The 13,197-nt window shown below is 39.9% G+C and overlaps 2 protein-coding genes across 9 annotated transcripts; both read left to right on the top strand.

Moving 5' to 3' along the window:
- Positions 1-399: 399 nt before the first annotated feature.
- On the top strand, positions 400-3,582 carry LOC125713523 (P2Y purinoceptor 3-like). Its single transcript, XM_048984730.1, has 2 exons — positions 400-573; positions 1,746-3,582. Exon 2 carries the CDS (start codon positions 1,925-1,927, stop codon positions 3,158-3,160), a length of 1,236 nt encoding a protein of 411 aa, XP_048840687.1. The 5' UTR covers positions 400-573; positions 1,746-1,924; the 3' UTR covers positions 3,161-3,582.
- Positions 3,583-8,056: 4,474 nt separating this feature from the next.
- On the top strand, positions 8,057-12,498 carry LOC125712616 (P2R1A-PPP2R2A-interacting phosphatase regulator 1-like). 8 transcript variants are annotated; one of them, XM_048982856.1, is made up of 9 exons: positions 8,057-8,846; positions 8,944-9,022; positions 9,363-9,431; positions 9,977-10,020; positions 10,187-10,205; positions 10,357-10,424; positions 10,539-10,597; positions 10,779-10,863; positions 11,064-12,498. In XM_048982856.1, the coding sequence occupies exons 1-9, from the start codon at positions 8,746-8,748 to the stop codon at positions 11,167-11,169; spliced, it is 630 nt and encodes a 209-aa protein (XP_048838813.1). In that variant the 5' UTR covers positions 8,057-8,745; the 3' UTR covers positions 11,170-12,498. The 8 variants fall into 8 exon arrangements, with proteins under 8 accessions (XP_048838813.1, XP_048838816.1, XP_048838815.1 ...); XM_048982859.1 differs by having other exon boundaries at positions 8,058-8,846; positions 9,363-9,419; XM_048982858.1 differs by having other exon boundaries at positions 8,058-8,846; positions 8,944-9,028; positions 9,363-9,419.
- Positions 12,499-13,197: the final 699 nt, after the last annotated feature.

Below are 13,197 nucleotides of genomic sequence, written 5' to 3'. Positions count from 1 at the left end.
CGGCTGTCTTTAGTGTACAACTGGCCTGTGGTTTATCTTATGTGGCTAGTGATCAATACTTTTTGCCTCTGTCCTTTTCTGGTTTGATTCAGTCTGGCAAACTGTATGAAGTAAACATTTAAAGCCTCTTTCCTCTCTCTCATGCACACACCTAACACTCCCCCTCTCTTGCCGGCATACCTTATCCAAATCCCACACTTTATGTTACTGAAATAACCTGATCCAATGCGACACTTATGTTATTGAAATGTTATTGAAAAACATGGTTAGTATCTCCAGCCTGGTAGTAACTCTGTAACCTTGTTGGAATCAGCAAGAATGCCAAAGATTGCTTCTTGAAAGAGCCAGATCAGCACTTACAGGGCAGGTCCCAACATAGGTGGGGGGGGAAGGGGGGGGGGGGGCACCACATGGGCGGTTGTGTCAGAGCAAGCAAGAACACCAGGAAGATGGACATCGTTCCCCAAGCTAGTCTATGTGGGACTCCAACTATGTGAACTCTGGTGTAAGAGAAGGTCTGGGTCGGTCATTGCAGGATGACAGTTTTCACCAAGACCAGGACAACAGCAACAGGTAAGTGACTTCCGTTTGCACCTGCATTCACACACATCCACATACTTAATCCACAGAGGATGCACACCCACGCACACTGACACATATACTCTTACGGTTCTTACATTTTGCATAGTTGTATATTTTCCTGTTTTTCATATAGTTGTTTTTTTGTGTTTAATCTATAATAAATTATGTAGCGTAGTTTGGTGTCATGATACCCTGAGGATATTGAGTTACTAGGTTGAGTTATTGGGTGTCTATTCATCTCCTAACAAATAACAATTAATAATTTATGGTAAATTCGGAGATTGGAATCTTTATCACAAAACAAAACAAACCTTGGCCCCTGATTAATATGTCCATAAGTTATAAATCTAATGTATTTCCCTGTGAAACTACCTACACAACTCAGAGGGCCAATAATCTGGGTTTAGGTGTCCTATTAACAAGTGGCATTTGTGAAGCAAAGGTCAAGTTTTACAATGGAAGCTTTTACTGGAGTGCAAGTGTAATTTCACATGGAAACAAAAATGTAAGGAGAGATAAATATAGCAATACAGAAAACAGGATGATGGTGAGTGAAAATAAATATTAGTTAAAATATTAATGCCAGTTGTGAAGCAAGCTTACCTAAAGGAGCGGGACAGGGTCCAAGGGATAATTAGGTGAGTGAGCAGAGAGCTGGATGAATGGGAACACATTAAGAACGTGTTACTTATTTAAGAGGTAATGGAGTGAGAGCGACTGAATCAGCAACATACAATCACGCTGGTCAAAAAAACATCCCCGTGGATTGTGTAATGGAGGAGAGACTGAGGAACAAAAGTGGTTTGAATGGTAAGCATAGAATGACAGGAGAAATAGCTGGAGTGAAGATTGGGTCATCCAAGTTTGTGTATTTGATCACCGTAATGAGAGGACTGGGCAAACAGCAGTGAACTCTGGCTGTAGGGGTCATGGACCTACTGTAGACAACATCGTGGCACTATGAAGTGAATCTCAACCTTCCTGAGACGTGTAAATATATTTAAGTCATGTAACGTAATATAGGCTGAACTGAATTTCCGCTTGCGCATGATACTGATCAAATGAACATGCTTCAGGATTTGGATTATGACTGTGTCTGACAGCTAGAGGATTTTTTAAAAGAGTTATCATTAAATTAGAATAAACCCATGCTGTCTTTACAGAAGCTGAAGGCTGGTTTTTAGCACTGCAGTATCAATAATAATACTCTCTGAAGACCCAGGGAGTTTGGAACCGTGGAACAATTCACCGAAGGTAGCAGGAGGCATGAAGACCAGGAAAGAATGAAAGGAAGATCATAAAATGAGACATATCTGCAAGAAGAGAAACTGCCAATATTAGGATGGATATCAGTATAACCCAGCCTGCAGAGGTTGCAGGGGTCAACATTTCCACTCTCCTGACATCCTCCTGCAGTATTGACGAGTCCTATAAATACATCTTCCTCCCTCTATGTTACTCTTTCACCTTCATCTTTAGTCTCTCCCTCAACTCGGTGGTTCTCCATCGGTCCTTCTGCCACACCAGACGCTGGAATACCTCACTCATCTACATGGTCAACCTAGCCTCCACAGACCTGATGTATGGGCTATCACTGCCGTTCCTGGTGGCCAGCTACATCATGCGGGACCGCTGGGTCTTTGGGGACTTCATGTGCCGCCTTGTGCGCTTCCTCTTCTATTTCAACCTGTACTGCAGCATCTTCTTCCTCACCTGCATCTCCGTTCATCGCTACCTGGGTATTTGCCACCCAATGAGGATTGTCACCATGGAGAGCAAGCGGGCGGTTAAAGGTACCTGTGCCATAGTCTGGGCTGTGGTCTTCGTCCTGACCAGTCCAATCTTCCGCTTTGCACAAACAGGGTATGTTGTTCGGGCAGGCCAAGGGAACCAGGGAGCGGTCAACGCCGGGGAGCCAGAAACCTTCCTGAATTGTTGGGATGATGCCATCGATGAGGAATTCTCTGAGTATGTCCCTTATGGGATCATCCTTCATGTGCTTGGCTTCTTTATCCCCTTTGTTGTCATTGCTTGGTGCTATTCACATGTGGTCCTGACAATATTTCGGACCTTGCACCAGACTCCCCAGGTAGAACAAGGTGTAGCTGGAATCGAGAGCAATGGGAGACAGGAAAGGATGTCTGTGGCTGCTGGAAAGTCCCCCTATGTGCACCGCCGGCGCAAATCTATCAAAACTATTGTCACCATCACCATTCTGTTTTCTTTGTGCTTCCTGCCTTTCCATATCACCCGAACACTCTTCCTGGTGCTTAAGGAGCTAAAGAATGTCCATTGCTACAACATGCGTATGGTGTCCATCTGCTACAAGGTCACTCGGCCACTGGCGTCTTTTAATGCCTGGCTCAATGCTCTGCTATACTTCCTCACCAAAGACAAGGGGCCTCCCTGCTGTCCACGCCCGGACCCCAGTCACCACCGCGACCTCCTCTGGCCTCTGAGGACACTAGGAAGAACAGGGGATGGGGATGAGGTTGGAGGAGCTGAACCAATACCAGACAAGGAGAACGAGTCCAAGTCTACCCGTATTTGCTTGGAGGAATTTGAAGGAAAACAGTGAGAGTGTCTGGCTGTTGGCTGCACATTGGATACAAGGCTACCTGTGCAGAAGAGTCATGAGGAATTCCAATAACTTTTCAAATAATTGCTCAGTGGTTGGCACTCATTTCAAAATGTGCGATTTAAATGGTCAGTCTAAGAGCCACAAACACTTGATGTTGAGGCATCTTGGAATCCCAATGACTAAATACAATGGTCACTATACATGGCCCAGGCATTGGTGAAATCTGACAACATTAAGTAGATATGGGGTGACAACCTCTCCATTTGGACAGTTCTTTGAATAACTTCATGCCATGCACTAAACTCCTTTTGAATTTCCTTATGGCGTAAAGCACTTTCTTGAATCTTAATCCAACCCTGTACTCTGTTTCTTTTCTGGCTGCTGTTGAGATTTGGTATAAAATAAATAATTACCTCCTGTTTGGTTGACTTGTGTCTGTGTGCAAGCCGGCTCACAAGCAGAATAGTCTGTGTGCATGTCATGTGGTCAGAACATAAAGCGCTTACTAAAGACATTCATCATCTTTAACCATCAACTACACAAATACACTACTGGAAATGGGCCCTTTAAAACATTTTAAAGCATACAATGGAACAATGTCACAGATATCACAAGCAGGTAACTAGCAAAAGTTAATTAGTGAAAGTGATTAGTTGTCATTGTTGACGCACCACAACAAAATGCATCCTCTGCATTTAACCCATATGTGACATAGCAGGGGGCAGCTAATTCAGCACCCAGGGAGCAGTGCTGGGGGGGGCAGTACTTTGTTCAAAGGTTTCTCAGTGGTATCTTGCTGGTCAGGGGGTCAAACCAGCAGTCTTTTCATTATAAGGGCATTTCCCTAACTATTAGACTACCATAGCACTTAAAGCTGCATATTACAAATTATTTCCATGGGTCCATAAAAGACCTTCCTGTCATCACCCAACCAGTCAACACATCTTAAACAATGACATGGGTGTAACAGTATTATAGCACAGAAAAAAAAATGTATGAAGATCAGAAGATATTGTTCTAAAGCACATCTGATCATCTGCTTTGACAGAGGACAAGTGTGTTGGAGGGAGGCTGAGAAATGAAACCATGATTGGTGTGGGTTAGTAGCTCCTGCCTGGATTTAACTTTCCCTGACAGATAAATTTAACATTTACATTTATGGCATTTGGCAGATGCCCATAGCCAGAGTAACTTACATAAATGCATAGAAATCTCATTAATGAATGCATTCTGATACTGGTTCAATACAACCTGACCAAAAATACTATACTACTCTAAAAAATTCTGTTGGCAAGTAATTTTTTGTTTTTGCTTAATAAGAGTAAAATTATAATAGAGTTCGAAAACAGCATTGACGCAATAGGCTGAATGATATGGTATCCGTGATCACCAAGGAGAAAGCCTCGTTCACATTCATTCATACAGCAACCTCCTCTGCTCTGACATCACTATACTCAGTCATTAATAATGTACACACTACCCTGCCCAGCCATCATTTTATTGCCTGACAGGGTGCAAGACTTTAAGATGTGATGATGTCGCAAGGTAAACTGGTCCAGTAAGTAGTCATTTCCCTTTCCGATTTCTTTTTAATAGTTGATGGCTTAACGATCCATGAAGACCTTGACTACAGATAATATTGTTGCCATTACCACCCCCATATAAATGATTAAACATGACATCCCCTTTTGCAAAACCTCAGTTCCTTCCTATGAAATAGCTTTTAATCAATGACCTGAAGCATAATTTGAAAGAAGAACAGAGTACTAGCTCAATTCCAAGACAGTGTATTAATCCTAAACTTGGCTCAACTTTAAGGGGCAGACTACTGTATACTATCATGTACTATGATGTGAACAACAAGATTCTGGAACAATTAGGCCCTCAAATGGCATATGCTGTAGTCACTACTTTGTATTGATCACTACAAAAGTGTTTGGACAAAACAACCATGACACATGAAAAGGGACTAACTATGAAATAACTAAATCACAAATACAAGCACAGTTTTATAGGCTGATAGGTCGAGTTACAGTTGAGGCCAAAAGTTTACATACATCTAAGCTTAAATACCTTCAGACTTAATGTTTCGCAACATTTTCAGCATATCTTTCCTGTGTGAAGTCAGGGTATCAACTTTACTTCTATAAGAGGCAACAATAAGATAATAAGTACAAGACAGATTTATTCCTGAATTTATTTGCTATATTAGATTTTCAGCGAGTCAAAAGCTATGGCAGGAAGAGTTTAGCCACAATGATCTACACTATGTGTGGAGAAAGGAAGGTGTCTTTTAAGCCAGAGAACACCATTACAGCCATGGAGTATGGTGATGACAGTGTCATGTTGTAGTGGTGTTTGTTGGTAATGGGACTGGTGCACTTCAAAAAATAGACGGAATCATGAGGATGGAGGATTATCCAGAAATTCTGAAGCAACACCTTATTACATCTGACATAAGAAGCTGAAGCTTGATCATGACTTCATCTTCCAGTAGCACTATGATGCCAAACATATCTCCAATGATGTAACAAAATGGCGTAGAGACAACAAAGTGAAAGTATAGGAGTGGCCATCACAAAACCCTGACCTGAATCCCATTGAACATTTATGGACTGATCTAAAAAAGTGTTTCTGAGCAAGGGGGTCCACAAACCAAACTGTTGCACACTCGTTTTGTCAGGAAGAATGGACAAATATTTTGGCAATGTATTGTGAGAAGCTTGTGGTAGGCTACCCAGGCACTAGATTCAAGTTATGCAATTAAAAGGCAAAGCCACCAAATACTAACATGAAATCTTTTGACCCACTGAAAATCTGATCTAGTAAATAAAAGCTGAAATAAATCTCTATTATTGTTATTATTATTATCCCCTCTTATAGAAATAAAGAAGATCCCAATTCACTTAGTATGGGAAATATATATTAACAAAACATGCATGGAGTTGTGAAACATTGAGGTTGATAGCCTAGATGCATGTAAACATTTAGTCTCAACTGTATATTTGGTTGAACCCCAGTTAACAGTATGTATCAGCTATAAAAATGTCTGACAATCAGCATTTTCAAAGCTTCTTACGCACAAAATAGGTCATCCACATGCTTTATACAGTCACCTTAATCGTCTTTCATGGATTAAAGTACTGTAGGATTTTCCTAGTCAAGAATGGTCAAGTATCTAACTACATACAGGTCAATACTTGCATCACAGCATGGAGAACTGAAGTTGTTCAGTTTTAGATTTCATATATTGTTATATTAATATATTGTAATACATTTTTCCCATACATTTTTCAACCTTCATCTTCCAGTGATAACCACAAGAAATTGAGTAAAATACACCAGTTATTGAGATTCATTCGGCTTCAGAAACCAGTATATTCAACCTATTTAAAACGGGCAAAAATTCCATACTAGTTCTGAAAAGCCCAGGCCATATATGGTAGAGTGGGATCTGTCCAGTTACTGTAGTGTATATAACCTGTCATGGATCTGTTCAGGGGGTATTCTGAATACTCCACACCTTACACACCTCTAAGGTTTTTATTACTTTTTCTAACAGAAATAGAAACTATTAAACATGTACATTGCTAATATTGATTTAATTTAAAGAAAATGTATATTTGCTGAAATACATTTTGATAATGACATTCGGTAAAAATCTACAATAAAAAATAGTTTAAATGTTGTCTTACATCTACCCATGTTAACCATTTACCATTACCGGATTGTAGTGCAATTCTTAGAATGACCACAGAATACCTTTCATGTTCTCCCCTTGATTATTCTCTTTTAACACTAGATGGCACTCATCTAGAGAGGGTGTCTTCTTACAAATATCTCGGTATCTGGCTTGACAAGAAGTTACCTTTTGGGGTCCATATAAACAGCTTGTTAAAAAAAAAAACTTCGCCCAAATCTAGGCTTCTATTTCCGTTTAAAGAAATGTTTTCCCTTCATTGCTAGAAAAACACTAGTAAAGAGCATTATTGTCATACCCGGTTCGTACGATCCTCGTGTGTGCCACGCCCCCCTGATTATCCACGTGTGCTTCCCTGATCGTACCCAGCTGTCAGTCCTGTCTATTTGAGTCCATGTCTTACCAGAGTTCAGTGTCTGTCATTGATGTTAGTCTGCGTATGATGTTTCCTGCTCCCCGTCTACACAATAAATCCCCGTTTGCCCGACTTTGCCTGCCTCCCTGCTTGTTCGCCTTCCCCGTCGTGACAATTATGGCGATGTAATACTCATGCAGCATTCCGCATTAATACATACAGAACCTGCTCATCAGTTAAACTTCTCCTTCAGCCTCCCACCACACTCACAGAACTGAGGAAATCCGGCTTTTGTTGTCATGCACCACACGAGTGGAATATATTACAAAATATATTGAATTTAAACTCCTTGCCTTCTCTGAACGTGATTAAAAATCTCTTAAACTCTGAGCTTGAACAGTGTCATTGTTTCGTATGAAGTAATTATATTCTATGTATAGTTTGAGTATTTCTATGTGTTTTAGTCTGTGTTCATATTAATCATCTCTGTATGTATATGAAACTTTTGTCTTTTTTCTTATTTACTGCCATCTTGGCCAGGACTTTGTGAAACAAGAGATACTGTATCTCAGTGGAACCTTCCTGGTAAAATAAAGAATAAAATAAAATTTATCCACTGGATCTTGGTAAACTTGAGATTTATATACCAAACACCAGCTACACATATTGCTGGACTTCTAACAAATCTGGTGTTTATTCGTTTATTTTAAAGATTTCCCACGCAAAGCAGTCACAAGGTCTGCATCCTGCCATTAACAGGTATGTTTTGATATGGACCTACAGCTCCATTTCACTCCCTTACCTCCTTTCATTTTGCTGAATCTCTCCTAAACTGCAGTATCCGCAGTGACCTCTGCGAGGCGCTGTTAGACGCCACACTGGAAAGAATAGTTTTCCGCGCACTATGTAACTATTTTAATTAACGGTTTAATGCTTTGGAGAAACGATTATCTGTTGAGTTGGGTTTATAGGGAAAGTAAAGTGACGTTTACTCGTTTTCATTGCCCGCCTGGCTAGCGGCTGTCGCCGTGGTGAATGTAGTGGCACTTTGCGAATGCGGGGTAATTTCCACCACTGCCTATAATGCGCGAAAGTACAGTGTCAGATGTCCAAAGCTGTTGATCTACAGGCTATTCAGACGTACTTCGAAGGCATTGCTGCTGGAAACTTCATTATAGTGGAAACTAAATAGCTTAGGTTAGGTGGTAGTTTTGGCGAATTACTTCAACTGGCCGCCTTACAGCCGCCGTTTTGTCCAGCTGGCAAATGCGCAGTCTTACTTTCCATATCTAGTTCATGGTTCTTTACGACCAGAAAAGTTTTTAACCTTAGTACGTAAGCTACCTCGATAAAAACAATGCGATAAAAGAGCTGTAATGAGATACGCGTCCCTCTAGTTTTCTGGTTCAGGTTTGGACCAAAGTCCGGTGTGAGGCCTGCAGGTCGGGCTTTCACCGGACTAAAGTAGCTCAACTCGCCGAGCTTCAAAGCCGCTGATTCAGCTGACAGAAACTGAGGCGAGTCAGAATGGAAGGGATGGAAGTGGACCAGTGCGCAGGCGCAACGGCTGGCAGCGGAGGCGGGCTTCTACGTAGGTCCAACAGCGCTCCCATGATCAGCGGTGTCAGGTGAGGGAACTACACGCTTCTATCTGAAAACCTCATTCATACACTGTCCACTTAAGTCATTCTGTTCCTGTTTCTTATCCTGTCGTCATCCCTGTAGTGATGGATTGCCGGTGTTCAGCCCTACCAGCTCAACTCGCCATCGCCGGAGCAGCATATCTGTGAACCCAAGTTTTCCTGTGAGGGTCAGTTTGATCAATTGTGTGTTTCTGCCTTTAACTAGACTGGTGAGGCATTTTAACATTCTAATGTACTTGTCTATCCCAGTGTTTCCCAATCTGGTCTTTGGGGACTTGCAGACAGTCCATATTTTTACTCACAAGGAGTTGCGAGGGAGCAAAAATGTGGACTGTCTGGCAGGGAGCAAAAACATGGACCATGGGTTTTCGAGGACCAGGTTGGGAAATGCTGGTCTATGCACATAAGTGCCTTGTTGATTGCAACTTTATGTATGCCATGTTACAGTTTGCTGTTTCACACACTAACTGGAAAACAATAAACATTGTCTTTCTGTTGTAGGGTCTTCCACAGTCTTCATTCTCTCTGGTTAGTGAGAAGCCAGACCCAAAGAGGCAGGTAAGAATGGAGGTGTGTGGTCATTCAAGGAATATGTGTGTCTCTGTGTCTTTCTGTCATTATTATGAGGACAATGGAAAAATAAACGGGTCCAAATAAAAACAAAGTATGATTCTAAGAAGTATGAATATAGTATTAAGGATGCATACATGTTGCACCAAATTGTGATATTAAATGACTTCATCTTCCAATGACTTCTTTTGGGAGTGCAGGCTATCCTTGGCAGCATAAGGCACAAAATAGGATATATCCTGCAGGGGAAAATAATAATAAAGAAACAAATGAAACAGTTTCAGTTAATTACATTATTTGTAATTATGGCCTTAAGTATTTACAGTGTTGCCTCGTATTTTGTTTTTTAATTTACTCATTCTATGTCATCAGTACTTCCCTGTGGTTTGTATATTTATAGAAATCATTATTATAATCAAGTTTCGCTTAAGGGTGATAATTTTTAGTTTTCATGTCAAAGTTTGACTTATGCATAAAACCTTTGCGTGTGACAACTTGTGAGTATGCACACTGTAAAAAAAGAACCTGTAGTATCTGTGCTTTAGGAGGAGAGTATGGAACTCAGCTTGAGAGGGAATTATAGACTGAGGTAAGAAACAACACCAAGTCACACTTTCATCCACAGCTAGATGTTGTCCTTGTTGTTATAGACCGTTAATCACTTTCGATTGGACTGGGTTTTATACTGTTGATAGAATCTCTCCCTTTATCTCTCTCTCCCTTACTTCTTTGCTTGTTCCTGAGGTACCTGACAGTCATGACCACGACTCGCTTGTGAGTATGCTGCTGTTAGTAGTGAATTTCTCAGATTTAAATTCTGATACATAATCAGAATTTAAAAATGACCTAAAATATACAATACACTGCTGTTGTTGTGTGAAGAACCATTCTTTGACATTTGTGTTCATCCTTTGCTACCTTACAGGAAATCCAGTCTCTAGACAGTAGTGTTACACCTAACTCTTCCCCTAGTCCAGCAAGGAGGTTCAGAGGGTGAGTTCCCCTTCTGGCATAACTGTGTCAATAATAGAAATTATAATCAGTTTAGTGTGTTCAGTTTGCAAGGGAATTGTATACAAGGTAGTGAGGAGCAATTTGTCTGCCCAGCAGAGTGGCACCGAGTCCAAGTTCAAGACGGCCTGTTTTAACGGCATTGAAAAGGAAAGGTATGTGAACAGAATAAGGGGTGACTACTGTTTTACAAATAAACATTTATTTAATTTGCATATAATGAAACAAGTTTTTTTTTCCAAGTAATTATTTTCAAGTGACAACCATATAGCTCTAACGTGTTCCAGAATGATGTCTATTATTTTTCATTTATTGTGATTTCTGTTCCATGTCCAGGAGGATTAGAGTCAGATGGACCCCCCAAAAAACTGTTTGTTGCGGGAGTAACAGCCTCTCCCCACCTGACAGGTTATGCTGTAAGGTAAGGTATTTTTACTCTGGGGCTTTTACACTGATGGCTTTTTTGTAAGCTTCTGGGGAAACAACAACTTAAACTTAATGCTACATCTAGACAAATATTTCAGCAATGTTGGCTTTATCAAATAATACTAAAAGTGAAATGGCATTTCTGAGCTCTGGGTCTTTTCTTTCCTATATCTCTTTCCCTTGTTTACTCTCCAGTGTGACTCAGGCAGCGGATCCTGCTTCTGAGGAGGTGTCTGTGACTGCTGGTCTCCTTGCTCTCTACCCACCAGTGTCCTTTGCTTCTGACCACCCTAATGTCTAAGCAGCCAGTCACAATCAGAGCCTCAGCACCCACAAAGTAACCGCAGCTCAGAACAAGGTCATAAGTGGACACGGCACTAAAATACTCTAACTGGATTAAGTTGCTTTGAAGGATCAGAGGGGAAAATATTGTCAGTCAGCTGAGAGGTGCTATAGATAACAGGTTTGTTTAGGTGGAAGGAAGCATGAATGAGTAATAAGTTAGGAAACCTTGAAAGGTCAGGAGTTATTCAGATATTCAGTGATAATTTGCCAACAATTTAAAAAAGGCTGAGCAGGAAATGAAATGCTTCTTAGAGTTGTAGATTACATTATTGCACAATAGTATTCCACAATGTAGCAGTGGCTACAAAAGGGTTTTATTTTCAGACATACTTACAGTATCTGTATACAAACATAATTTATGTACTTTCACAAATACATTAAAAATAACCATCCTTGGACTTTGCAAAGTTTATCACTGTTACCAGTGCAGTGCATGGATATAGCAGGCAGTTCTTGCCTTTCATTGAATTTCAGTTCATTGACAAATGGCAGGTATTGTGTTTTATTCCTTTAATTGTATTGTGAGTATCACAACCTTGGGCATGTACCTATTTAATGGAATAACCAAAGTCAGTGGTTTGCCTGGGTATGTTGAAATAATTCTCCTTATTCCGGACAGAGCAAATACACGAAACATGTGAACCTGCTTAAAATTGTCTTCTAGAAAAAAAGGATGAGTTTCAGTTAGGAGACAATATATTCCCTATTTTATTTCATTTCCACATTCATTTGTAACAAGTTGTCTGATGATTGAATAATGGTCCCTTTTTCTAAATATTTTTTATACCAAATGTTACATACCATCTAAGTTCTATACAGCTTAAAGAATAAAGTGGGGAAAAAAAGAAAATGAAAAAGGAACCAACACAAAAGATAACCTTTGTATATGTACATATGATGACATTTTGGCCAGAAGGTTGCAAATTCAAAACCTGAAATAGGGAGTTGCTGTTGTAGCCTTGACAAGGGTCCTTTATCTGAGTTGATTCATTGAAAATCCAGGCTTGTGAATAGCAAATGGAACATGTAATGTCTTCTGTAATAATAGCCTTTGAAAGCAGTCTGCTAAACCAAGAAACCATCTAAAGGTGCCTCTTATTCAGTTTCAAACCTGTAGATAGATATAAAAATATTTTATATTTGTAAGATGAAACTATGTTAATTTCTCCTTAATATTTCATGCATATAATAGTGCAAAATATATTGTTTGGGGTAAATACAATTTACAGCATAAACATGTATTATATATGTGAATAAAAACATGAAAATGAATACCAATAATCAACTTTTTATTGTCTACTGTTTCTCATTGAAATACTTAAGTTCTGTAATCTTTAAAGATGGAAGGTGCAGTATTCCAATTGTGAGATCAATGGGTTTTTTGAACTAGTTCCATGTATTTTAATCACTGAGAAGAACTGATTAGGGTTAGCTTGGTCATTGTGATACCAATGACAAATAATCCTGCAAATCAGGTTTTTCAAATACAATTTCATGAATTTTAACTGGACAGTAACACAAACACCCTCGTGTCAAGTATCAGTATTTTATTAAAATAAATATGTTCATAAGTATAGATAATTTAACAGATTGCACATGGGGAAATGTTTAACAAGGCTGCAAATCACATGATAATATGTTAAGCCATTCAAACAAGTGCCTTTTGACCTTATTGATGGATTCTCTGCATATTTTTGTTACAGTTTTTTGGTCCTCCTTTTCAGCACTGGATAAAGGAAACTTTCATTTAAGAAATCATTAGGGAGAGCAACGCCGTCCCAATGTTTAAGGCAAAGGTCTGTAGAAATACTTTCCATTAACTTACAATAAACGTGAGTTCTAGTTTGTTGCCCGGATACAGAGTGTGTGACAGTTTGTGACTTTTTTCTTCTAAAAAATAGTACCCGAGATGCAGCAGTAAGAGAAAACGAAACCACGAAGCAGAGGCTTCCCGCCTCGCGAATTCAAACGAAAACCGCACGAG

This window comes from Brienomyrus brachyistius, chromosome 18 (assembly GCF_023856365.1).
Source record: "Brienomyrus brachyistius isolate T26 chromosome 18, BBRACH_0.4, whole genome shotgun sequence".
NCBI lineage: Eukaryota > Metazoa > Chordata > Actinopteri > Osteoglossiformes > Mormyridae > Brienomyrus > Brienomyrus brachyistius.
This window is presented reverse-complemented; position numbering and strand designations above follow the sequence as displayed.

Bases quoted from the DNA above. Each gene is read 5' to 3' on its own strand.
- LOC125713523 (XM_048984730.1), top strand. From the start codon at position 1,925: ATGGATATCAGTATAACCCAGCCTGCAGAGGTTGCAGGGGTCAACATT.
- LOC125712616 (XM_048982854.1), top strand. From the start codon at position 8,746: ATGGAAGGGATGGAAGTGGACCAGTGCGCAGGCGCAACGGCTGGCAGC. The intron at 9,432-9,976 runs GTGTGTGGTCAT...TCTGTGCTTTAG, and splicing joins AGAGGCAGGTAAGAATGGAG to GAGGAGAGTATGGAACTCAG. The intron at 10,864-11,063 runs GTAAGGTATTTT...TTTACTCTCCAG, and splicing joins CTGACAGGTTATGCTGTAAG to TGTGACTCAGGCAGCGGATC.